General features: G+C 33.2%; 1 protein-coding gene and 1 long non-coding RNA gene across 2 annotated transcripts; one reads left to right on the top strand and one right to left on the bottom strand.

Moving 5' to 3' along the window:
- On the top strand, positions 977 to 16,727 carry LOC110269663. The gene is made up of 4 exons (XR_002358425.1): positions 977 to 1,371; positions 3,640 to 3,644; positions 4,600 to 4,603; positions 16,717 to 16,727. It is a non-coding gene; the product is annotated as an uncharacterized LOC110269663 (long non-coding RNA).
- Positions 19,259 to 22,870, bottom strand: LOC107630346 (LEAF RUST 10 DISEASE-RESISTANCE LOCUS RECEPTOR-LIKE PROTEIN KINASE-like 2.4). Its single transcript, XM_016333445.1, has 3 exons — positions 21,987 to 22,870; positions 20,737 to 20,772; positions 19,259 to 20,650 (listed from the first exon to the last, which is right to left on the bottom strand). The coding sequence occupies exons 1-3, from the start codon at positions 22,714 to 22,716 to the stop codon at positions 19,521 to 19,523; spliced, it is 1,896 nt and encodes a 631-aa protein (XP_016188931.1). The 5' UTR covers positions 22,717 to 22,870; the 3' UTR covers positions 19,259 to 19,520.

The following is a 25,823-nucleotide window of genomic DNA, read 5'->3' as shown; positions in this document are numbered from 1 at the left end:
AGGCAACGGTTTTTTATTGTTGTTTAAATATTTGTACAAAGGATACGCATAAAAACCGTTGCCAATGTTGTAACACTTTAAAACCGTTCTATTAGATGATCTTAGAGAACGATTTTTACAATGTTGCTGTTGAAGTTCAATTTTTCAATACTTTATAGCAACAAAATAAAACCGTTCTCTTTGACTATTTTAAAGAACAGTTTTCTAACAATTACATCAATTGTTTTATTAAGAAATAATTTTCTAATATTGTTTAAATAATTTAACAAATATTATTTATGGAAAAAATAAATTTAAAACAAATATTAGTTTTTGTTCCATTCAATTTCCACTCTAAAATTTTACATATAATATTTTTTTATACTTAAAGAAAAATAAAAAAAATAATCAGAACCCTAACGCAAACATCTCGCGAGTTCCTTTTCCCTCCCTCTAGCGAGCCCTAACCCACCACCATAACCCGCTATTCATCATCTTCCCTCCCTCTACTAGCAAGCCCTAACCCACCACCATAACCCACCATTCATCATCGTATGTTAGCCATCATCGCCTAACTTCACGCAGCCTTCCCCATACCATCGAGTCCCAACCCACCGTCGAAACAAGCAGTTTGTGGTGTTTAAATTAGTTTTAAAAGTAATTAAATTAGTTTTATTAATATTTAGAGTTAAGTTAATTAATATTGTTGTGTATTTTTTATAATTAGTTATTTCACATAATTTGAAATTAAAAATTCAGTAATGAAAGAACTATATATAATTTGATTTAAATAATTTCTATTATGAATAAATTATTTGAGCTCATTGATATATTGATAAATAAAATTTTTTATTCTAAAAATAATTTTTACAATATTATATTTAAATTCTAAATTGTTATTCTATCTCAAATATTTTATAAAATTATTATATTACTCGTATATATTTTTCCCTAACTCTAAATTCCCAAATAAAATCCTAATTTAACAATCCCTAACCCTAACATAATGTAAACATACACACATAGTCACATATAGAAGGGGAAAAGAGAGAAGGGGAAACAGAGAAGGGGGAAACGAGAGAAGAGTGCGAGCTCGAAAAAGAGGGGATCAGAGAACAGGAAGGAGAGGAGAGGGAAAAACGAGAGTGAGTGAGAGACACGCATAGAACGCGCGACACGAGGAAGAGAAGGATCTCGTCTTCATTGCCACCGCTACCGTTGTTGGAAGTCGCCATTGTCGCTGGAAGGAACCAAACAAGGAGAGGAGATCGATGTTGATGCTGCCGCAGAGAGGAAGGAAGGGACGCGTGTGAGAAAGTGACGCAACAGAGGAGGAGCTGTTCTTCTGCCGCTGCCGTCGGAACTCCTGGTTGCCGCCGTCATTCATGTTGAGTTGGTTGTGCCCTAGCTACCAGAACAACCATTTCTGAACTTTTATTGCTCTGTAACAATCCTATAGCTCAGGCAAGTCAATTTTTCATTGTGAATCCTTTTTTCAAATTGTGTTCTGTGTAGCTTGTAGACTGGTTATAGTTATTACTATTATATTCATTGTTATCTGTATGAAGTTAAGTATATATATATTCTTGTATTGATTACTATACTTAGTTCGAAAGGATAATTCCTCTCTATCTCTCTCTCTTGTGTATCAAAGAAAGAGACCAATATATATATAGGATAATTCCTCTCTATCTCTCTCTCGATAAAAGGTAAAAAAGGATTAAATGAGAGGTTGCAGTTGAAGCTAGCATTCAGTTATTATTTTCATGTGTTAATTAATAGTTCGAATAAAAATAAAACATTAATAACTATTTTGGTTGATGGATGAAAGACCCGCATACTGCGCTTTTAGCCATCACAGCATCAGTGATAACTTGTGAACAAGTTCAACTCTACAATCATTCATTCATTCATATCACTCTCTTTCTTTCTCTCCACCGTACCAACCAAATGCACTACACTCTTAATTTTCCTGCCAGTAGCTTCCTAAGTAGAGTGCTATATATATTTACAGCAGCCTTCTAAGTAGACCAATCCATCTTAAATTCATTGTTATAGTCAATTATCCTTTCATTGTGAATCATCTTAATTGTGAATCCTATAGCCATTAGACTGGTTATAGTTATTGCTATTTTTATTCCTGTGGATTTTCCATTTTGGTAATTACTGATTGATAGAATTTTCTCCTTCATGTGTGCTACAGTGGCCAGCATGTTCAATGATGCAACAAGCGAGTTTGATGTTCTAGTGGCCTGTGATGTCATCGGAATGGGTCTTAATTTAAACATATCTAGGATCATATTTTCAACCTTGAAAAAGTTTGATGGTTTTGAATTTCGGGACTTGACTGTACCTGAAATAAAACAAATTGCAGGTAACACAAGATTCAACTATAAGTAGATAGACACCTTTTTGAAAAAAAATAAAGTCAAGAATTGTATTTTATGTTGTTATTAGAAATTAATCAAATTATATTTTTATATTCTATTCAAATTTGGAAACTTGAATATTTGAATCTTATTTTATTCTGGGGTTTTTGAATGCAAACTATTGTAGGGAGAGCTGGTAGATATGGGTCAAATTTTTCTGTTGGAGAAGTAACATGCATAAATGCAGGGGATCTATTTCAAGCCTATTGTTGATAACTTGATATGAATAAATTTCTTTATTTCAAGACTTCTATTTTGATGATTTATGTTTAACACTTAATCTGATGTAGTGTGCTGGATTACTTCCTACTTCACACTTTTGCTATTTTTTGTTTTGTTTACAGGAAACCATGTTAAAGGGAAAAACGAACTTAATTAAGGTCACAAATTTTGAAGAGCAAATGTTAGCGAGTAAAAGTCATGAACTTGTAGACATGATGATGATAAACCTACTTGCTACTTAGCTATTTAAACTCTCTTTTGTTATTGTATTTTTTACAAAATTAGATGATATAGTTCGAGGTTGTTATGACTTAGACTAGTATTATGGTATTTTGAAAAATGATGATGATAATTAGAAGTAGTTATGACTTAGACTAGTATTATGGTATTTTGTAATGATGATATAATGTGATTGTGGATCTTACATAATACTTTATAAATCAAATTTGATGGTAAATGATCAATTAGTTTTCTTTAGTAATTTGATTCAAATAATTAAGGTTATTTATTAACACTAAATTAAAAAAATAGTTGAAACTAATTTCAATGCAACATGAGAAAACTATTGTAAATAAAAAATTATATAATTACAAAAAACCGTTGTTAAAAGTTACAAAAGACAATTGTGTTAAAACTGTTGCCAAAGGCAGCTACAAAATGACAATGGTATTAAAATTTTTGCAAAAAAACAACACCGAAGGCGACGCTTTTAAACCGTTGCCTTTGTGAATAATAAAACTACAACAGCTTAAAACCGTTGCCTATTCAGTTATGGTTTTAAATTGTTACATCATGAAAGAGAACGGTTCTAAACCGTTGTCTATCCAATAACGGTTCCAAACTGTTCTTTAAAAATGGCAGTTAAAACCGTTGTCTATGCCAGTAACTATGACAACAGTTTTTTTGGTTGTCGTTACCTTAGTTAAAAAACTGTTGCCTATGTACATTGGCAACGGCCGCATATACCACAGGTAGAAAACCGTTGCCAAACCATTGCCTAAAGTTTTAGGAATGGTTTTTTGATCTATGACAACGGTTTTTGACCGTTGCAAAAATCCTTATTTATTGTAGTGAAGCAAGAAAACAGGCCCACACATATATACACTCAAACTCAAGGAAAGAATTGTTGATTACAACAACAAATTCCTAATTTGAAACAAAGAAATGCTTTAGGCCTAGCCCAATTGATGGTCCAAGTCCAATCATTCACTTGGTTTCCAACTAAGAAAATGAGTTCCATTTGTATATGAACCAAAACAACACACCGCTGAAACTAAACTCTCTTTTCTCTTTTTTTCCATCACCCATGTGATTTCTCAAAAGAAAAAACAAGAAAAAGAGAAAAGCTCTGAGCTAGGACAAAATCAAAGAACAAAAGGAGGGTTACCAATTTAATCAAAGAAGAAGGAAGTCAAAGAGGCTAGGGCTAAAAGCAAACATCACTTCCGAAGCATCATCAGAGACATATTTCCACATTTATGCTTCATTGAAGCTTGGTGAAGAAATCTTCTCCTTGTATGCACAGAAGTGGAAAGTTGAAGGTGTTGAAGATAATAAAACTCCACTTTGAATCAACGCTCAAGAATCAAACATAGAGCCAAAGCACGAATGCATAGTTCAGATTCAAGAAGCAATTTGAAAAAGGATGAAAGAGAAGATAGAAGGTATGGATGCATGTATGATTCAGTCATTATTTCTACTATATCTCTCCTCTGTGATGCCGCTGCTGCTATTGATTTTTTGGGAGAAGATGTCCAATGTACTGAAGTAAAGTTTCAAGTTTTGGAAGCTTCACTCCTCTATTAAATGGGTGAACGGCCAAGGGTTGAAGTAAGGAGTGAGAGCACAACGTTTAGGTTCCCATAGCTTGCAGAGCTATTGCCATTCTTCACCTTCATGGTTCTCTTTGAATATCTTATTTTCAATCTAGTATTTCTTTGTTTTCAATGGTAAAAAGCATAACAGTGAGGAATGTCGTAAGAAAATTCATTGAGTGAAAAAAGACAAGAGAGTTAGACTTGGAGAAAAGCCAATGTTTATTTCAAAAATCCTTTTGTAAGTTTTTCTGTTTTGTTGTCATGATCCTAAGAGGATTTCCTTCCAAGTTGGGTAAGCACTTTACTGTTGAAAGTTAGGGTGAGTTCCTAATCAAATCTGGTTTGGTTAGAATCTAGATTTGTCCCAAATAGGATTGGGTAGAATCATAAGAAAAATTAGTAAGTGTAATCTTGTTCAAAGATAGTGAAATTCCGTCATAGTTGTGATGGAGACTAGATGTATGCTATATTGCACTGAGTAGCGGAACCAGGATATATGGCTGTATCACTTCTTATTCTCTACTCTATTTCTGGTGTGTCTATTTGGGAGACAAAATAAAATAATCTCCTACTTATTCTATCTTGTTAGACTACACACTTATATGCGTAGCATGAACTTCTGTTTTGGCTCCTCTTTCGATGAGAGACAAAATAAAATTCTGAAGTTTCATCTAATTTCAAGATTATTCAAGCAAAGTAAAAAGAGACCAAAATTCAACCCACTTCTCTTAGCCATTAATATCTATCATTATTACCAAAGTAAGAATATTGAAGTTCTATATAATTTTTTTATGCTCCAAAAAAGATTTTAGATCTTAGAAAAGTTTTTTTAAATAACATTTCTGATTCAATCTTTTGAATTGAACAAACTTCCAATGATTAACTACCAATGCACAATCGAACACAAGTGAGAGAGGATTGAACAGGTTTACTGCTAATATTGCTGATCCAAATTAGTTCTTTACGATTCTAATCTTCCCTTACCATACCTTTGTCTCTATTCATATCTACCATAAGAGATATCTAATTCTGAGTTGAGTGCTTTAATATTATAAATGGTTCCAAGATAACCATCTTTAGTTTTTTATTTTTTCGACTAGATTCATCTTAATATATAAAAATTAAATAGCTTTAAACTGCCCTTCGAATTATATCCATCATTCCATTTCTAGTTTCAATGCTTTATCAGATGAAGTCAGAAGATTAGATTTATCATAGTTCAAATGAATTTAACGAATATAACCCCCTTCCTCCTAGCCATACTTTGTGAACAAGTAGAATATCTAAATTGTGCTGATTTTGTGTTGTCTCTTTGACGGCTGAAAACTATTTAATAGGATGTGTAACAATGCAACACATGGCAACAATGAGGATTAATTAGTTAGACTCTTAGGTGCCAATATATCAATACTAAAGTATATTAGATTTAGACCCACGCAATTAAAAATTTAATACTATAGAATTTTTTGTACATAATTTTTCAGATAACTAAAATGATAACAAATAAGTTTTTTTGTCTATAATTAGTTCTGAAATATAAATTTGATTTAAAAAAATATATAAATACAAAGTAATACATCACATTCAAACAAAGTTTGACTCGTATAAATTCTACTTCGAAATGTGGCTGATTTTTTTCTATATGAAAAAAAGAAACATGAAGTGCAATGAAATGGAGGAATGGAAAGAAATTTCACTGGTATGGTATCAGAGTAAAATGTAAGTTACGTTTTACAAATTTCAATAGTTTAATTTTTTTTTATTTGTCTAAACTAACAAAACGTAGCCTCCGTTTTAAAAATTTAAGGTTTTTTAATTTTTTTTTAATTTTTTTCAGCCCAAACGCATCCTACGTTTTATGGATGAGCAAAAAAATTTTTTTTTCGAAACAACAAACGCAACCTGCGTTTTTTGGGCTGTCAGAATTTATTTTTGAAGGGAGCAAAATGCAACCTGCGTTTTTCAGGTGTCATAAACTTTTTTTTGGAAAACATAAAATGTAGGTTGCGTTTTTTGCGAAAAAATTATTTTAATCCATATGGTTGCCTATATATACGATCCGGAGTTCATTTGGAGTCCTTCACTTCACTTCTTCTCCTATTCCTCTCTCTTCTGTATGTGTTAGAGTTGTGAGGATTTTTTTGACAGTTTTCTGTGTCAAAAAAGTCGAGTTAGGTAAGGTTGAAATTATGAAAGGTGTCGCAAATTTGCGAGTATATTATAATGGAGAGATTATACCCAACACACACGAAGGAGTGACTTTTTTTTGTGAATATCCGTTTTCATTTGCTATTCCATGTACCTTGAATTTTGTAGAGTTGCAAAATGGTATTTGTGATAACATACAAAGTCACATTTAAAAAAGGGTGAGCAGTATTTTATACAGAAATCCTGTACAAGTATTTGGTGGGCAGATACAGTTTCAAATAATATCCATCACTGACAACGCAAGTATGCAGTAGATGTTCTATATTTATCAGCAAACCCGATTTCACGTGCCGATGATAGAGTTGTACGTGGAGTTCGAACAGCAGTCGGGGCTGGACGCGGTTGGCGAGGTCAATATTGATGAGCTCGGGGATATAGATTGGGAAGAAGATAACAACGACAGTGAAGAGGAGTTCGAAGCCAACTACGAAGTTGACGACGAAAACGATGACAGAGACTTGGCAGGCAATCTGGCGGTAGAAAATGAAGCGGAGGCGATTGTAAGCCAGCACCCCTTTGGTGTTCCGTCTTTTATGCGGACTCTAGATCTCGAAGCCATGCATGCCTCGGAATTTCCTGAGTATGCGAATATCGGTATGTTATGATTATTCATTCAATTTACCACTAGTGTGCATTTTATTTGCCTTGTCTAACAGATGGTGGTGCGCATGTCATAGGTGAAGGCAACGCTGCGGCGGAAGATGGCGAGTTTAGTGTTAGAATGGAATTTGGTTCAAGAGAGTCGGTGATATCTGCAATCAAAAGCTACACTATCTCTAGAGGAGTTAATTACACTGTGTATGAGTCTGAGCCGCAGATATTCTATGCGAAATGCAAGGGGTATGGTGCAAGGTGCGATTGGCTTATCTAAGCTAGCTTGATTAGAAAGAAAGCATGTTGGGAGATCAGGAGATACAATGGAAAGCACACATGCACCATGGGCACGATTTCACAAGATTATGCGAAGTTGGACTCGGACACAATTGTAGATGCCATTAGGCCGTTGGTCGAAGCAGACCCTTCGATAAAGGTGAAAAAGTCTGTTATTGGAGAAGTTCAATCCATGTTCAACTACACAGTGAGTTATCGCAAGACTTGGTTGGCAAAGCAGAAAGCTGTCGCAAAGGTTTTCGGTGATTGGAAAGTTTCTTACCAAACTCTGCCAGTATGGTTGAAAGCAATGACTGTGAAGATGCCGAGGTCTCGTGTTTAAATTAAAATTCTCCCCGTTTACCGTGAGAGTGAGGAGGTTCAAGGTGTAAGAGTTCTGCACCACGTTTTTTGGAGCTTCTATCCGTGTATTGTAACATTCAGACACTATAAGCCGCTGGTCCAGGTTGATGGCACGCACCTGTACGGAAAATATAAAGGTGCACTTCTGGTTGCGGTTGCACAAGATGGGAACAAAAACATTATGCCTATTGCATTTGCGATAGTCGAGGGCGAGACGGCAGACGCATGAGAGTTTTTCCTAACCAATTTGCGGAGATATGTCGTTACCGTCGATGGTGTGGGTATTATTTCTGAATAAAAACATTGGACATTAATGGTTACAACTTACATCGTCAACTCCCATGTCGTCGAGTCCCCGCCTAAAATGCGCAGTAGGTCGCCGTATATATCTTGTATGTCGGCGCCAATGACTCCACCTAACAAAGAACAGAATAATAATATTAATAAGACTAACAAATTAATAATAATAACAATAATAGTAACAACAAAGACAGTAATAATAATAATAGTAATAATAATAACAATAACAACAAAAGCCAATACCGTCGCGCGAGTGGAATATCAACATCGCCGAGCTGATCGCGGGGTATATGTGCCAAGAGCGGCATACGCTCCCACGCCCAAACAAAAAACAGTATCATTGGGCCATCCATCTCTTTGCAGTTGTATCGTGATGCATGACAAAACGATCTGTATATGTGTGCTAGACTGGCTGCTCCCCAACTGTATCCGGTGAAAATCCCGAAGTAGCAGTAGAAACTTCGAGTTCAATGAAGTGGTCGACTTATCCGGAAACACAACTGTTCCGAGCACGCAGAAATATGCGCCCAGACGTACCGCTCAACAGATTCCTGAGTGTCACAAGGCTCGGTGTCTCTGCACCGCCGGACCCAGACAATATTAACCTTCCCCAACATGTGATCTTCTGGACTGGGCTCTTGACCAAAACACGCAATGCAGTTCTCTGCCAAAAACTGGTGACTGTTGTCTGATCTACCCGTAACAGCCTCCCCATTAATCGGGAGACCAAGAATATAGCTCACATCTTCCAGCATCACCGTCACTTCACCGACCGGAGGATGAAATGTGTGAGTCTCCGGTCTCTAGCGTTCCACCAAGGCACTCAGCAGTGCAGAATGACATCTCATTTCGCCTACTCGCGAAACGTGTTCAAACCCGGTCAATGCCAGTGACACTGTAGCTACCTCGTTAAAGGTATCGGGCGGATCGAGTTTTCTGGGCAACAAATTCCGGTTAGCCTGAAAAAAAAAGGTTTAATTACTCTGTTGGTCCCTATAGTTTCGTGAAATTTTCAATTAGGTCCCTATACTTTTTTTCTTTTTAATTGAGTCCCTGCACTAAATTTTTTTTTTTTCAATTAAGTCCTTCTTAGTAGTAATTGGCTTAATTTTATAGGGACCCAACTAAAAAAAAATTGGTATAGAGACCTAAATAAAAGGAAAAAAAAGTGTAGGGACCCAATTAAAAAAAATTGATGCAAGGACTCAATTAAAAGAAAAAAAAGTATAGGAACCTAATTGAAAATTTCGCAAAACTATAGAGACCAACAGAGTAATTAAACAAAAAAATAATAATGATTAAATTATTATTAATACTAATTAATAATTTATTCAAAAAAAATAACAATAACAACATTAATAATAATAGCAATAATAGTAACAGTAATCACAATAATAATAATAATAACAATAATAATAATATTAAAATTAACAATAACACTATCAAAATAAAAAAAAAAAATATTTATCCATTGAAATGATCAAGATATTTAATAATGTGTTCTTCCGGTTTGATAAAATTATGAACCATTTTTTATTTTTTTACCGTATACTTTTTTTTTCTCCCACACTTCTTCACTTTTACTTCTTCAATTTTTCTTCTTACTGGTTTCACTTCCGTTACTCCTATCTACGTTTAGTCTTCGTTTATATAAACAAATTTACCACCCAAAATGACGCGTGTCACGCATGCAGCGAAGGTGGCTGCCAAACGCAACCTCCGATTTGCTCTGGCAGACTGACAAACGCAACCTGCGTTTTGCCTTCTCCAATGCTGGTCAAAAGTGAAGCAGTTTGCATGCAGGGGACACAGGGTCACGTTTCGTCCTTTGGTTGCCTGGGCCTGCCAAACGCAGGCTACGTTTTACAGCTTGCTCCTCTTCCTTATTTTTCGTCCCAGCCAAAACGCAACTTACATTTTGTGCTCTCTGAAAAATGTCAGCTCCACATTTATGCATAAGACACCATACATCCATTTTTTACCAATTCACCATTTTCTAATCCATTTATAAATTTCTTTCAATAGATATATATATACTTCAATAAAATTTTATAACCATTATGAAACGAGAGACAGCTAGGTGGGTATGCACTAGAAAAAACTTAGAGATAAGGTGGTACACAAAAACCTATAAAAAAAACTCAATATTCTAATTTAAGGCATTTTTTAGTTAATGAGTCAAATAAAATTAGATTTGTTTTAATGCTAATATTTATTTTTTCTGTTTACACGATTAAATTTATGTTATGTTTGGTCCAATAATATCTTTTAACTTTAACTATTTACGTTAATATTTTTCTTTTAACATATTATTCGAGAAGTTTTTAAAAAATAAAAAGTTTAATTTATTCAACTAAGTCTATTTTCCTGTTATTGTATCCCGTTAAGTTTAATTGTGACGTTAATTTATTTCACTTAAGCTTAATTAAATTGAATCTCATTATAGTTGATTAAGGTTCAGTTTGAGAAAATAGCTTACTTAAGTTATTTTTAAAAACATAACTTAAATAATAAATGATTATATTAAAAATAGCTTATAAATAAGTTATTTCGTATTTAGTTTTTTAGTTTTAAAAGTATTTATTTTATAAAAATGTGATAAAAAAGTAGTAGTATTATGAGAAAAGTCATTTTTTTTTTTAACTTTTCTATAAACTCCTAAATAGTTTCTTAAAAAACTGTAATTTAATTTTAAAAATTATATCAGACATTAATACTACTACTTTTCATAAAAAAAAAATTCAAACAAACTATTTTTAAAATTTTTCAAACAGACCCTAAATACACAATCAACAAAATCCAAATCATTTTGAAGGTGCACTCCCCAATTGGCTAGGTTAGTTTACACTTCTTTTTTGGTTGCATTCTCGGTGCAATTAATCTTTTTTACTATAGAACCATCATAAATAAAAATAATTTTTCTGTTGTCAGGTGATAATATCTGCAATAATTCTGAAGTAGCTAATGATGGTATATTATATCCTTAGCTCGCAACACTTGCAATAATGCAAATTTGCTATGCTTTTTTTTGTGTGTGATGCATATAACACATCACTTTTTTATTTTTTTATTTTTTTTTGTAACTTACTGAAATATCGGCGGTCCAAAATTTCTATGCCAACTGTGGAACTCTATTCTAGTATGATAAGTGTATAGAAAAGCATTATAATGCCAAATTTCCAAATTTCACTCTGTGTTGCCGGTGAGATCAAGTTCAACTTCCTTTGATGCAAGCACCATCTAAATCGTTGCAGAAACTTTATTTTGACGGCAATGAGCCAATGACAAATCATATCACTTTCGATTGAATATAAAAATTTGCACAATTATATATATATGATACTCAAAATGAGATACAAAATTAGATCACTGCTGTGAGATAATTTACATACCATTTTTTTAATTCTCAACCAAAAATAGGTTAAATTTTAATTCAAAGTCACGACACTCATCCGTATTTATATGATTTCAACTTATTTTTTCCAGCTCAAGGGAAAAATTGAACAACCTTTATGCGAATATTGTCTCTATTCTCAAAATTATGCTTGATGATCATAACTTGCTTGTAAAATTATTTCAGCTTCTTGGGATGCACTTGCTGCTGCTGATTCTATTTGGCTATGTCTCATAGGTAAGAGAGGAAAGATGGATGCAGATATAATTTGCCTTCGGTTTCTGAAGTTGTTGCCTTAGTTGTTGGTGATTTTGATGGATCTACAATAGAGTGAGATATTATTGTCGAGGATAAATCAGGGTCACTTCAAAGAATAATTGAGTTGCACCCTTCCTATCTAGGCTAACAATATCGACTTTTATTCCCTTACCGTGAAGATGGGTGGAGAAGATATTCCATTGAACAAAATTAAAAAAGGACAAACAGCTGAAGACAAATATGTCACAATGTGAGACTTTTATTTCATTCTGAATCCAAGATCGACCTTCACACAATGGTTGATGCATTCTAAATGGTTGAAAGCGCTAGGTTAAAATATGTTTACACCCACTAAAATGACTTTAGAACTGAGATAGACAATGGCCTTCGAGATGCCATTTTCAATGGCGAGACAAATGCTACCTCAAAAGGAAAGAGAATTATACTCCCAGCAATATTTACTAGTGGGGCAAGATACATGATACAAAATTATCAAGACACAATGACGCGGTTATCCAAATTTGTTTATCACTTTTACTTGCAGTCCACAATGGGATGAAATACAATGATACTATGCAAAGCACAAGGTCAAACCAGAAGACAGGCCATACATCATTTGCAGACTATTCAAAGTTAAAGTAGACAAGATGATTAAGGATCTTAAATACAACAAATTATTTGGTTCTACTAACGTAGGTACCTAATTTACATACAAGCTTCGAAAATTTTTTTCCTATGTCGTTCATAGCTGCTTCCTTATTCTAAGTTAGACATGTTAATACCATTCAGCTGCTATTTTTTTCTAGTTATTTATACAATAGAGTTCCAAAGGAGAGGACTTCCACATGCATATATGTTGTTGTTCTTACATGAGCAAGATAAGTATCCAACCCCAGCAGACATAGACAAAATCATCTGTGCTAAGATTCTCGATCCTAATGTTAATAATGCATACTATGAAGCTATCAAGAGTTTTATGCTGCATGGTCCATGTGGTCTTATTAGCAGACCAACTTCGCCTTGCATGGAAGAAGGACATTGTATACGTCATTTCTCTAAGAAATTCTATGAAGTTACTACAGTTGACGAAGATGGTTACCCAAGTTATAGGCATCGAGATAATGGACGCATGGTGAAATTGTCTGGAATTCATCTTAACAACAGATATGTCGTGCCACTTAATAAATTATTGTTACTAAAATACTGTGTTCACATTAATGTGGAATGGTGCAACCAATCAAGATCTATCAAGTATTTGTTCAAATATGTAAACAAAGGGAGTGATCGTGTCACAGCCTCATTTTACACAAACTCCACCAGTGATAATTCAAGTATAAAAGTTGATGAAGTGAAAATGTTTTATGATTGTTGATATATATCTTCTTGTGAAGCTTTCTGGAGGATATTTTTCTATGACATTCACTATAGAAATCCATATGTTGAGAGGCTTAGTTTTCATTTACCATATCAACAACCTGTTGTATTTATAGATAATGAATCATTAGTTGAAGCTATTGTAAAAGAGTCTATTTCTAGCTTGGTTTGCAGCTAACAAAATATATGCAGAAGCTAGAGAACTAACATATATTGAGTTTCCAGCCAAGTTTGTTTAGAAACCTTCACCTCGAGCTTGGGAACCCAGGAAAAGTCATCAAGTCATTGGAAGGATGATCTTCGTTCCACCATCATCTGGTGAGTTATATTACTTAAGAATGTTGTTAAATATTGTAAAGGAACTAACAATCTATGCATATATTCAAACCTACAATGTGGACTACTTGATGATGACAAAGAATATATTGATGCCATTAAGGAAGCAAGTCATTGGGGCTCAGGTCATTATTTGCAAAAATTGTTTGTGACTCTATTGTGATCTAACTCAATGGTGCGACTTGAAGCTGTATGGGAAGAAACTGCCATGAAATTATGTGATGGAATTTTGCATAATCACAGAGCCATGTTTGGCCTATCTGGTAAGCAAACAACTGCAATGAACAACCTTCTATTAAATTTCTATCTTTAAAATGTTGCTTATATGTTTTCATAGTAATTCTTTCATCTACCATATATTTTCCATAATTACAGAAAATAATATTTTTACTTTGTCAACATTTTAGATTTGGTGATCAGCGATGAAGAATTAAAGGACCTAACATTGATTGAGATTGAACAAATCTTGAACAGTAATGCAAAAAGCTTGCCGAATTATCCGACCTTACAATTTCCATCAAAGGATACCAACCATCTTAGTACATGAAACAAGATGATCTTTGATGAGTTAAATTATGATAATGTTGAATTAGAAAGGCAACACATTGAATGCCTCTCCAAATTAACAATATAGCAAAGGAGAGTATATGATAAGATCATGAACGCTACAAAAAGTTAACATGGACGTGTGTTCTTTTTTTTTATGGCCATGGAGGTACAAGAAAGATTTTTCTTTGAAAAACTTTAGCTTTAGCACTGAGATCAAAAGGACAAATAGTCCTAACTATTGCATCTAGCAGCATTGCCTCTCTATTGTTACCTGGAGGTCGGACTGCACATGCTAGATTTGCCATACTATTAACCCCAGATGAATTCTCTACTTGCAATATCAAGCAGGAAAGTCCATTGGCAGAGTTAATTGTAAAAGCAAAGCTAATAATCTGGGACGAAATCCTATGATGAGAAAATTTTGCTTCGAAGCGCTAGATAAGACCATGAAAGATTTGATGAAGTGCAAAGATAATGAAAGCCCACAGTTGCCATTCGGAGGGAAAACAATAGTCTTCAGTGGAGATTTCAGGCAAATCTTGCCAGTGATTCCAAAGGAAACAAGACAAGATATTATAAATGCGTCTTTGAATTCGTCATATTTATGGCAACATTGTGAAATACTAAAGTTGACTATAAATATGCGACTGCAATCCATGGCTGCAGATAGTGGCATACAAGATTTGAAGCAATTTGGTGAATGGATTCTTCAGGTCGGCAATGGAATATCGGAAGGAGTAGGGAACGAGAGCAATTTGATTAGTATATCTCATGAATTCCTTATCACCTATTATAATGATCCAATTCAAGCAATGGTTGAAGCAATCTATTCTAATTATATTTCTGGCATGGATAACCAAGGTCATTTGAAATTAAAGATGAGGTGAATGATTACATGACCGAACTCAACTACAATGAACGCAAGACTTATATTAGTTCCAATAAATGTTTGTTTGAAGGAGGTAGAAATGAAATTGAAGGCACACACTAGAGTTTTTAGCGACAATTAAATGTTCTGAGGTTCCAAATCATGAATTGAAGTTAAAGATTGGTTGCCTTGTTATGCTAATTAGAAATATTAATAACTCTTTAGGGCTTTGCAATGGTACTAGATTGATAATTACAAGACTTGGAGATAAAGTTATCGAGGCAAGATTATTAAATTCCAACAACTGTCTCGATAAGGTCTTTATTCTTAAAATGACACTCACACCAACTGATGTCAGGCTACCATTTATATTCCAAAGGAGATAATTCCTTCTTATGCTATCTTATGCAATAACCATAAACAAAAGCCAAAAACAATTATTAGACAACGTCAGATTATTATTAAAAAATTTGTCTTCACACACGGTAAACTATATGTTACCATCTCAAGAGTCACTAATAAAAAAGAATTAAAAATTTTAATTGCTTATGATAAAAACACTGACAAAAAAAATGTTATCTACCCAAAAATATTTAGAAATGTATGAAAAAATCTTTAATATTAGTTATTTCTTAATTATTATCTCAGATATATCTATTTGGTTTGTAAAAAACTTATTTTTCTTTGTTTACATTAGTCTAACTTTAATAATACATAAATAATTTTTATATCTCAAAATTGTTCAAGAATTAAATATTATTTTCGAAAAAAATTTTTCTAGTGTCAGATCTAATAGAATTGACTTGAGAAGAGTAAGGTGGGTCAGAGATTTAAATTTTCGAATAAAATTAGGATGAAACTTAATCCTATTATATACTACCTATAGCTACTCTTAGAAATGGCCAAAATTAGACAAAGAGACATGTATGTATATAACAAAAAGTGTATAATACATAATACATAAATACAACATAACATAATAACGTCGTTAATTTTTGCAATTGTTAAACACAACTTGATCATTGAGTATTACTATATAGTAATAACATTTTTAAAAGAATACAAATAAAAAAGGTATAGAAAGGCAAATGCAGAAAATAGGAGCCATCAATAGTGCGTGAAGGAAAAGCTATCAAAAAATTAATAATCTACAAAACTAAAAGGGCAAAAGTAATAATTGAATGTAGACCTTAATCATATATCACTTGTTAGTTTAAATTGAAAGTACCTATAAAATAGATTCATATGTACGCATTAGATTAGCTTAATACATAAAATAGATTCCACTAAAAAAAATATGTTCACTACCGTTAGATTTATCGGTAGAATTATTTAAAAAATTTGCTAATAATATATTTACTATTGAAATAAATTTAATGGTATAAATTTTATCGGTAATTATTTATTAGCGAAATTTTTTGTTTGTCACTAATAATTTTCGACAAATTTAGCGACAAATATTAACTTTTAATTGGCAAAATTTTAGAGCTTGTTACTATTGGATTTATCTCCTGATAAATTCGATGGTAATCTTAAATTTTATTTTTGTTAAAAAAAAGTTGTTTAAAAATTCAATATATAATTTTAAATGTTTAAATTCAATAATTTTTAAGATAACAACTAACAAAATTTTATAATTTTTTATAATAATTTGTCTATAATTTTCCGTTAAAAGTCCACAAATAAGTTCACACATCAAAATTTAAGAATAAAGAAAAAAAATAATAATTACTCGTGTACGAAAAAAAGTACATATACTCTAAATCCAGAAAAGATGAACTTACATAAGGTTCGATATGAAAAATAAGATACCTCATGATGGCTAAGTAAATTGTATAGTTGAAATTCTCTAGACAATAAAATATTGAAAAAAATTAATTATACAAATAGTATATCTATTTAAGATTTCAAGTAATTTACTAACATACATATGTATATGTCTCTCAAATGGTATATCTATTTAAGCTTATACAATTTTAGCAACTTATAAACCTAGTTGAAAGTTTTACATCATAAACCTACTGTCTACAAGCACATTTTCTGGAATAACAAGCTGTACACCTTCAATTGCAAACTATAAACATAATCAACATACAAATTATAATTAAACAAGCAAATTAAAGTTCATATATTCAAATGAATAAATTGCAACAAACTTAGTAAAATAACAACAATCAACTCAGTGAAATTAATTCAGAAAATAATTAACTTAGACAATAATAAAATCAGAAAATTAACAACAATCAACAATAAGTCAATAATTAACTTAAAAAATTAATAAGCTAAAATTAACTCAGAAAATTACAAACAATCAACAATTATTAACTCAGAAAATAATTAACTCAAACAACAATAAACTCAGAAAATTAACAATCACCCAAAACACCATCAACTCAAAGTAAACCCTAATGGCTTAAATTACACCCTACCTAAGCTAACATTATTTAATTTCTAATTATACTAAATTAATATAACAAACCCTAATCACACACTTTATTAAAAAAATTAATCAATAATTCAATAAAATACCTAACAAAATCCTAAACAAATAAAAAAATCTAAAAAATACAAAAATTATAGAAAAATTATCTCTGATAGTGGCTGCAGAATAGTGAAAGCGTGGTGGTGATAGGAAGCAACAGTGAAACCTATAGTGGTGGAGTTAGGGTTTAGTAACATAACAAACAACCAAAAGAAAAAAATAGACAACAACCTTACCTTGGCGCGGTGGACCAACCACGATGATAGCGACAAGGCGACGATATCCAATTGACGGCAAGGGACACCAACAGCGGCGGCACGACGGAGGCTTTCCACGGAGACTCCAGCAGCAGTGATGAGGATGTGCTAATCTGCAACGACAATGTGGCTTACCGGCAGCTCCAGGTGGTGGTGGCGCAACCTTCTTCAATTCAAAGACCAGAGGGAGAGAGATGAGAGAGAGACGAGAGAGAGAAGAAGAGAAGAGAGAGAGAGAGTTTGCAGAAGTGAGGGAGAAGGGCTTCACATTTGAATTTTATCCCAAATTTACCGTCGGATTTATCGACAGAAAAATCTACGGTAAGTATTCGTCATTGCCTAAATGACGCATTTCACTAAATCTTGTTACTGTCAGAATTTTTAGATGGAAGATCTCGTAAAATCTGACGATAAATTCGGCGCTAATAAAATTAATTTTCGTGCCTCTATTTATCGTCGGATTTAGCGGTAGAATTTTAAATCTGACGGTAACTTATTCGAATGACGAATTTTTACTCATAATCGTCCAAAAATCTGCCGCTAAATTTGTCGATAACGTCCATCACTAAATCTGACGATAAATCCGACTATAAATCCGATGTTATTCAGCGTATTTTTTATAGAGTTCCATCTATATCTAGTTTATATTTTTTGCTTTATATCCCAATAGAATTAGTAATATCAGATTGAGCTGAATTATCAATTTTTGAATCTCGTTAATATTTTTGCAAAACTAACCACAAAACTAACCTTTAGGGCTCTTCATTTTTCTTTTTAAGATCATTATTTCCCTCCGTTAATAAATGCTCCTTTATTTTTCACACTAAATAAGATCCTAGCTACGTATTACCTTTACATTATCATTGTCTTCATTTATTTTGCTCACTCGATGTGAGGGTATCTTGCTAATTAGTACTGAAAGGCCATGACCCATGATGGATACTCACAGGCCTGAATTTGAATCCCCTAAAATTAAAAATAATATATTAAAGAATTAACTAATATTAATAAAAAATATTGACCTCCTAACATTTTTTATTATGAAAAATTGGTGTGTTTGAATCATGTTATGCTTTGATGTTGTTCGTCCGTAATTATATTCAGCTAAAATTGTGAGCTTCGAAATTCAGCTCTTGTTCTTGTGCATGCAGAGCTTAATACTTTAGAATAATTGGTTACATTATGAGACAATATTATTCATTAATCGACGTATATTTTAAGATGAATTATGCAATTATGGTAACTCCATCCTTAAAAGAGTGTTATCATTTTATGGTTGTTCTGAGAGCTTGTAACCTTTTTCTCTTAGTGATATTATTATACTCATTATTGTGTAGATAAATTATAGGATTCAATTTCACTTCTCACGCTCAAAAGAAAATGACGAGAAAATGCGAAATGGTCGATCCTAAAACAAATACCGGATTGTCTGATGTGACCAAGAAACGGAATCATCCACTGCTCCATAGGATCTTTGTATTCAATCAATTTCATTATGAACGGCATTGACAAGGTTTGTTTGAAACATTTGCAATGGGATACTCTAAAAATGTAAAGATAAAACAAAGTTTGATTGATCTACACTCAACCATTTTCAACTCCATCATCTAAATATAACGTACATATTTATAAGATTTTCAGGTACAAATGAGTACTACAAAATAAGCATCTCATTCTATTATTCTGTATACTACATGATATACAGAATCAAAGGCACACCAAGAAAACCTGTAGCTTTTAGTTTTATTAGCAACATCTTTTGTTGTTGGAAACATTGAACATGCAACTTGTGCAGCACAGAAACGTTGGATTTATCAACAACTATCCCCTGACAATGATGCAGTGGAAAAGTCTGTTGCGGATCTTGGAGGAGATGACATAGTTGGTTTTGGTGGCATTTCCATAGACTCCATGCTACCTTCCAACATGTCAATCACTCTGCTTATGGTTGGTCTTTGAGAGGGAATTGTCTGAATGCACCACAAACCCACCATAATCATTTTCTTCGCCAACTCATTTTCTTCTGTGCTCATCACCCCATCAAGCCCCAAATCACTCCCAACCTCAAGCTTCTTGTAAATCACCAATTGTGGAAAGTATATCTCGCTCGAGCGACTCGCTTCAACATTCGCATTCTTCTGCCCTCCAACCATTTCTAGCAGCATCATTCCGTAGCTATAAACATCAGATTTATGAGATACACCTCCGAAACTCTTGTTGCACATCTCCGGAGCCACATATCCAACTGTGCCTCTAGCATATGACATTGACATAATGCTCTCATCCTTTGTGCCGAGTTTAGCTAGTCCAAAATCTGATATTTTTGGACGATAATTTTCGTCCAAAAGAATATTATGAGGCTTAATATCAAAATGCACAATCTTAGTGTTGCATCCTTTGTGCAAGTACTCCAATCCTTTAGCTATTCCGATTGCAATCTGGTACAACTTGTCCCAACTCAGGGCCGGAGTGCTTTGATCGGCCTTTTTGTGAACAAATTTTTCGAGAGAACCATTAGGCATGAATTCATAGACGAGAGCTTTTCTGCTTCCTTCGAGGCAAAATCCGACAAGAGTGACAACATTAACATGAGATGTTTTGCTAATGCTGGCAACTTCATTGACGAATTCTTCGCCGTTATTCCTTTTGGAGTCATTGAGCATCTTTACAGCCACAGAGGAACCATTGGGTAATTTTCCCTTGTAAACAGAACCATAACCTCCTTCTCCGAGTTTGACTTTGAAGGAGTTGGTCATTTTCTTCACGTCAGAGAAATTATATCTTTTTATACCAAGTGGACCTTGGCTTTCTAGAAAGGCTTCTATATTTCGATCATGCTTATTCATCAATCCTAATTGATTCTTTATGAACTTCCACACCTTAGCTTTATTGCGGCATATGATCACAGCAATCAGAGGTAGTCCAATTCCAGTTCCTAGGAAACCTGTCAGTACAATTCAGCATCAGCAAATCTAATTCCAAACTTGATTCATATTATTAGGTAACAAATTTATTTGAAAAAACTTGTACCTAAAACTAGCTTCAAGACTTTGTGCTTCGAACTACCTGCCAAGAGGGGGGAAAATTAATCATAATTAGATGAGTAGTGTGGAGAAGTGATTGTCAAATGGGAAAATATTTCACTTTTTGAGTTTTACAACTTTAGATATAAAAAAAGTAGAGAATGTTACAGCTACTTTCCTTAAAAAGAAATATTCAATGCTAAATAAAGCATGCGTTACACGATATCTGCTGATAGTATCCGTCACACCACAGCATCATGTAGGATGCATTAAATTACGGAGAAAGGTAGTGACAAGTCAACAACTGTGGGGAACTAGGTGACAATTTAGACATGTTAAATTTGTTCCTATGTGACAATGTCAATCATCTTTATTATTTTAATATCTCTTTCACTAATTAAGCTAATTGGCAATGTTTATCCCATCAGATTTATTATTTCACAGCTGCAGAGAGTATGCATTTTTATAAACACGGAAAATAGGGGCATTGTTAGGTGGGAACGTCTTTAAGTCAATTTTAATACGCTAGAAAAAAGGTATGTGCTATAATTTAAGAGTATCTTAAGGAGCAATCATTGCAATGGAGAATTGGAGATCCCATTTATATGTAACCAAATCCATCTCTGTTCTCATGACACACATGCTATATTAATTTATTTAGTACAGTAGAGAGGTTAGACACCTAAGTCAATGTGAACACAAGAAAATTAGTCATAGTTGGTTTTTCGATACTAGTAGTGATGGTGCTCTTCTGCTTTTAGCTTTTGGTATAAGATTATAATATAGGGAATAAAAAGACCATTTGGTAATTGGATTTTATTTATTATTATTGTTAGATGAATTTTGACTCTCTTTCTGTTGTTTTTGGACTACGATTGGCATAACTCCGATCCCATTGCATTCCTCTTCACACATTTGAACTTAATCCAAAGGCTAATTGAGAAGTCCCTTAAGACTAATTATTATAAAAAATCAAGATAATTATACATTTGTGTTGTAGAGTTTAGATAAATGTTTATTTTTTTTAATTTTTACAATATTTTCAATCAAATAAGTTATGTACTAATTTGTCATGAATCTGAATTTTATTTAAGAATTTATGATGGTTAATAAATTGTTTTATAATCCATATATAAGACAGAATTATTTAAATTTCTAATACTTATTTAAGCCGATAAGTGAACTCATTGCTAATTCATCCAAACTTAGATAAACTTAAATGGTAAATTTGCAAGAGAAAATTAAAAGAGAACATACTTTTATGAGAAGAACAAGCAGAAGCATGAGTTCCAGTGGGGCAATAACATGAAAACTGAGAGGAATCAGTTTCGTTATTGGTGCCACATACTCCTCCAGATTCCGTGCATGTTTTGCACTTTGAAGACAAGTCTGCATCATACTGAACATCAAACCCTTCATCCAATGCTCCCTTGAGATTATTCCCTACAGAACCTGAAACTTGCACTTGAACACTAACCCCACAGTTCCGAAACTGCTGAGCCTGAGTTCCATTGACAGCATAGAAACCACGTTTGCTGCTATCATTCTGGCACGTAAAATTGTTGGTGTAATGACTCCCAGATGGACAATCGTAGAATATAGTGATATTGTGAAGAGTGTTTGGGAGAAAATGAAAGGGACTTCCATTGAGAGAAGTGTTGGTGAGGTTGGAAGAACAGCGATCATAGACAAAGTCTGTTCTGACGAGTCTCATGGTACTCTGAGTTTGGTTTATGGCAAGTACATGGAACTTTTGCAAACCAATTTGAAGTGAAGTAGTGTTGTTGGTGCAGGTGAGTTTGAAACCATTGGTTCCACAAAACTGGGGTCTGTTCCCTCCCCAGAAAGGGTACGATGCGTTGGTGATGCGTGTTCCGCAGCTGAATGGTTTGCTGCAAATGGAGTATGAGGTGTCATTGTTTTCAGAGTAGGATTGCTGCAGAGTTATAAAGAAGAAGAAAAAGAAAACAAGAATGGTGTTACTCATGATTCTATGCAGAGAATGAAACAAGGTTATGGTCTTATGGAGATGGAGGAGCTCTTATTAGTTATTATTACTGTTGAGGAGCTCTTATTAATAAATAATAATGACTCGGAGAAGCTAATAAAGAGAGTTTCTTAGTTGTTTCACTTTCAGGGAATAGAGGAAAACAACAAATTAATCACGCGAAAAATTTGGACTTGGACTTTGGCTAGACTTTTCTTGGAAGCGGCGGGCTACTACATAATATTTTATAGAAAAATCGTTAAAAGTTTTATTTACTTAAAATTTCTTTAGTCCATACCGTTTAAATTTTATTCATTTAAATAACTAACGTATATAAATAAATTGAATTGGATTAGTAGTTAGTTTATTAGTCTATTTAAATAAGTATTAAGAATTTAAATTCTATTTTATGTATAAAATAACTAATTACGACTAATGATAAATTCTTAAATAAAATTTTTAATGACAAATTAATTTTTCACATGTTAGATTGGGGAGATACTGTGGAAAAAAAAAATCTAAAGCATATATAATATTATATATTGTGTAGACTAAAGTGATTAGTGATAAGCGTGTTCATTTGAAAATTCTAGGAGGAGAAGATAAGAGAGCGATAGATTCATGTTTGGTTAAACAAGATCGATGGCATAGTGCTGAAATGAAACCCATGATTCAAGACTTTTTGGACGTAAAAGGAGTAGCTTGAAAGTGAAATTTCATCGGAGCCAGGTGTACCAAGACTATTATACTAAACGTTTTTATATTTTTAAATAGGGTTAAGTACTGAAATCGTCCCTAAGGTCTGGGGTGAAAATCAAAATCGTCCCCACCCTTTTTTTGTTATTAAAATCATCCCCAACGTTACAAAATGTTATAAAATCGTCCTTTTGTCCATAAATAAAATTTTTCGGACAATTTTACCCTTATACAAAAATTAAAAAGTTTCTCCCCCTTCACCACTAACCTCTGTATTATCATCAACCCTCTGCATTATCATCATCACCACCATCGCTACACCATAACCACCAACAATCCAGCAACACCAACAGCAACAATCAAAATCAAATCAACAAAAATTTTAAATTAAACAATTCATCAATCATTAACTATAATTTCAGATCCAAAATTAACAACAACATAATTAAAAAATTTTAAAAAAGAAGTACAGGATGAACAAGAACCCACCACCACCACCACCATTATCATCATGGTCATCATCATCATCATCATCATCATCATCATCATCAGAATAACAAGAAACCAGAAACCACAAGAAACCACAACAAATCAGAAACCAGAAACCACAAGAAACCAGAAACCACAAGAAATCAGAAACCAGAAACCGGCGAGGAGCAGCGGTGGCGGCGGCAGCGAAGAGCGGCGGCGTCCGTGAAACCCTTCGCGTTCCCGAAACCCTTCCCCCTCTTCTTCCCGAAACCCTCCCTCCCCCCTCTTCTCCCTTCGCGTTCCCTTCCCCCTTTCCCCGAGAAGTATTGAAAAATCGGAAAAAATATTTTTACAATAAAATAAACAAGCATATACATAAACAAAACTCCTTACCCAAGTGACTTATACATGTTATATACATACAAATCATATAACTCCTATCCCTCCTACATAATTATAAAATTAATGGCGAGGGAAGAATAAATAATAACTGAACTAATACATCCATATCGCATAAGCTAAACTTAAAAATTTTTCATAAGCTTCTTCGTCCGTTTCCTGAAAAGAAAGTCTATAGGAGAGTGAGAACATTGTTCTCGAAAGGGTTCTTAGTAGAGGATTTTTAAGAATTATTGTAAGAAGCTATTATAGTTAATTAAAAACTATTTTCAAAACATAATGATTATCAATTTGTTATTCAAATCTAAAATTCGAATAACGGCGACGAAGGCGCGACAATGGCTCCAGTGGCAGCTCCCTTATATGTGTGTGTGGATGGTGTTACGCGTGTGTGTATATGGAAAAGATGGGGTGTGACGGTGGTGAGGCGGTGGCTAGGGATTAATGGGTTCAATTTGGGGATTAGGGTTTTGTGTATGAAGTTGGAGATTTTGGGCAATTTAGTAATTTTAATAAAATTAAAGGGTAATATAGTAATTAAAAACTAATTTTGAATCCAATAGTAATATTTATACAATTATCATTTAATTATCAATTTACAAATTATTTTCAACTCAATACTCTAATTCAATATTTTGAGATAATCATATTAGTTTTTTTTTAATTATAAAATAGAGCTAAAAATCTATTATTCAAATTAAAGCATATAAAATTCTTATTATTATTCAATTACTAAAACTTTAAATCATATATAAGAAATTTCTTAATTGATATATAAAATTTCTTAAAAATATAATTTTAATTAAATATAATAAATTATAAATAAATTTTTATTTAATTATTGTTATAATAAAATAAGTTTAAACTTAAATTAAAGAAAATAGAATCTATGAATAGAAGTATAGGCATTGTCAAGGATGAATATTTAAAAGGGTCAAGTAAGCAATCAGATTCACAGGCAAGCAAAGGTATACAAGAAAAAATAAGTATGGTTGGAAAACATTCGAAACAAAGAATTCCAAAGAAAACAATGAAGAAAGAGATGGCACAAGTTCGCGTGGCACAAATAAAGATTATACATCAACCCGAAACTAACTCCATAACTTCTAACGCTCCCAAATCCCGTAATTCTCATTACATATTACTTCTATTTCGTCAATGACAACCCATTAGTGTTCCCATGTACATAAATCATTAGTATTAAGTTGGCCAGACCTAATACCATGAAGTATGCAATGGTAGACTAACAGCGTTAATCATCAGACAGTCATGCATATAAAACTCGAACTCTTGTTATCAGAACAAGTCATAAATCATGACAGACTCTCAGAGTATGCAGTGAAGCATAGTCAGTTCATTCCTCAGGCTCTATAGGAAAGACTACTTTGATACCATAATGTAACACCATCACTATCAGAATATCACGCTTCCAGATGCGCCACTCTAATAGCAAGAGGTATTACGATGACTTCATGTACTTAATAATAAAATATGAGCCCTTGACTTGAAACCGTGTCGCTTTTTTATTTGAAAAATCGGGA

Source organism: Arachis ipaensis, chromosome B03 (assembly GCF_000816755.2).
Source record: "Arachis ipaensis cultivar K30076 chromosome B03, Araip1.1, whole genome shotgun sequence".
NCBI lineage: Eukaryota > Viridiplantae > Streptophyta > Magnoliopsida > Fabales > Fabaceae > Arachis > Arachis ipaensis.
This window is presented reverse-complemented; position numbering and strand designations above follow the sequence as displayed.

What these genes read in the sequence shown, in the direction of transcription:
- LOC107630346 (XM_016333445.1), bottom strand. Translation starts at nt 22,716, where the DNA reads ATGAGTAACACCATTCTTGTTTTCTTTTTCTTCTTCTTTATAACTCTG. An exon ending in TGCTTGTTCTTCTCATAAAA is followed by an intron (nt 20,773 to 21,986) that starts GTATGTTCTCTT and finishes CCCTCTTGGCAG; the next exon opens with GTAGTTCGAAGCACAAAGTC. An exon ending in AGTCTTGAAGCTAGTTTTAG is followed by an intron (nt 20,651 to 20,736) that starts GTACAAGTTTTT and finishes TTGTACTGACAG; the next exon opens with GTTTCCTAGGAACTGGAATT.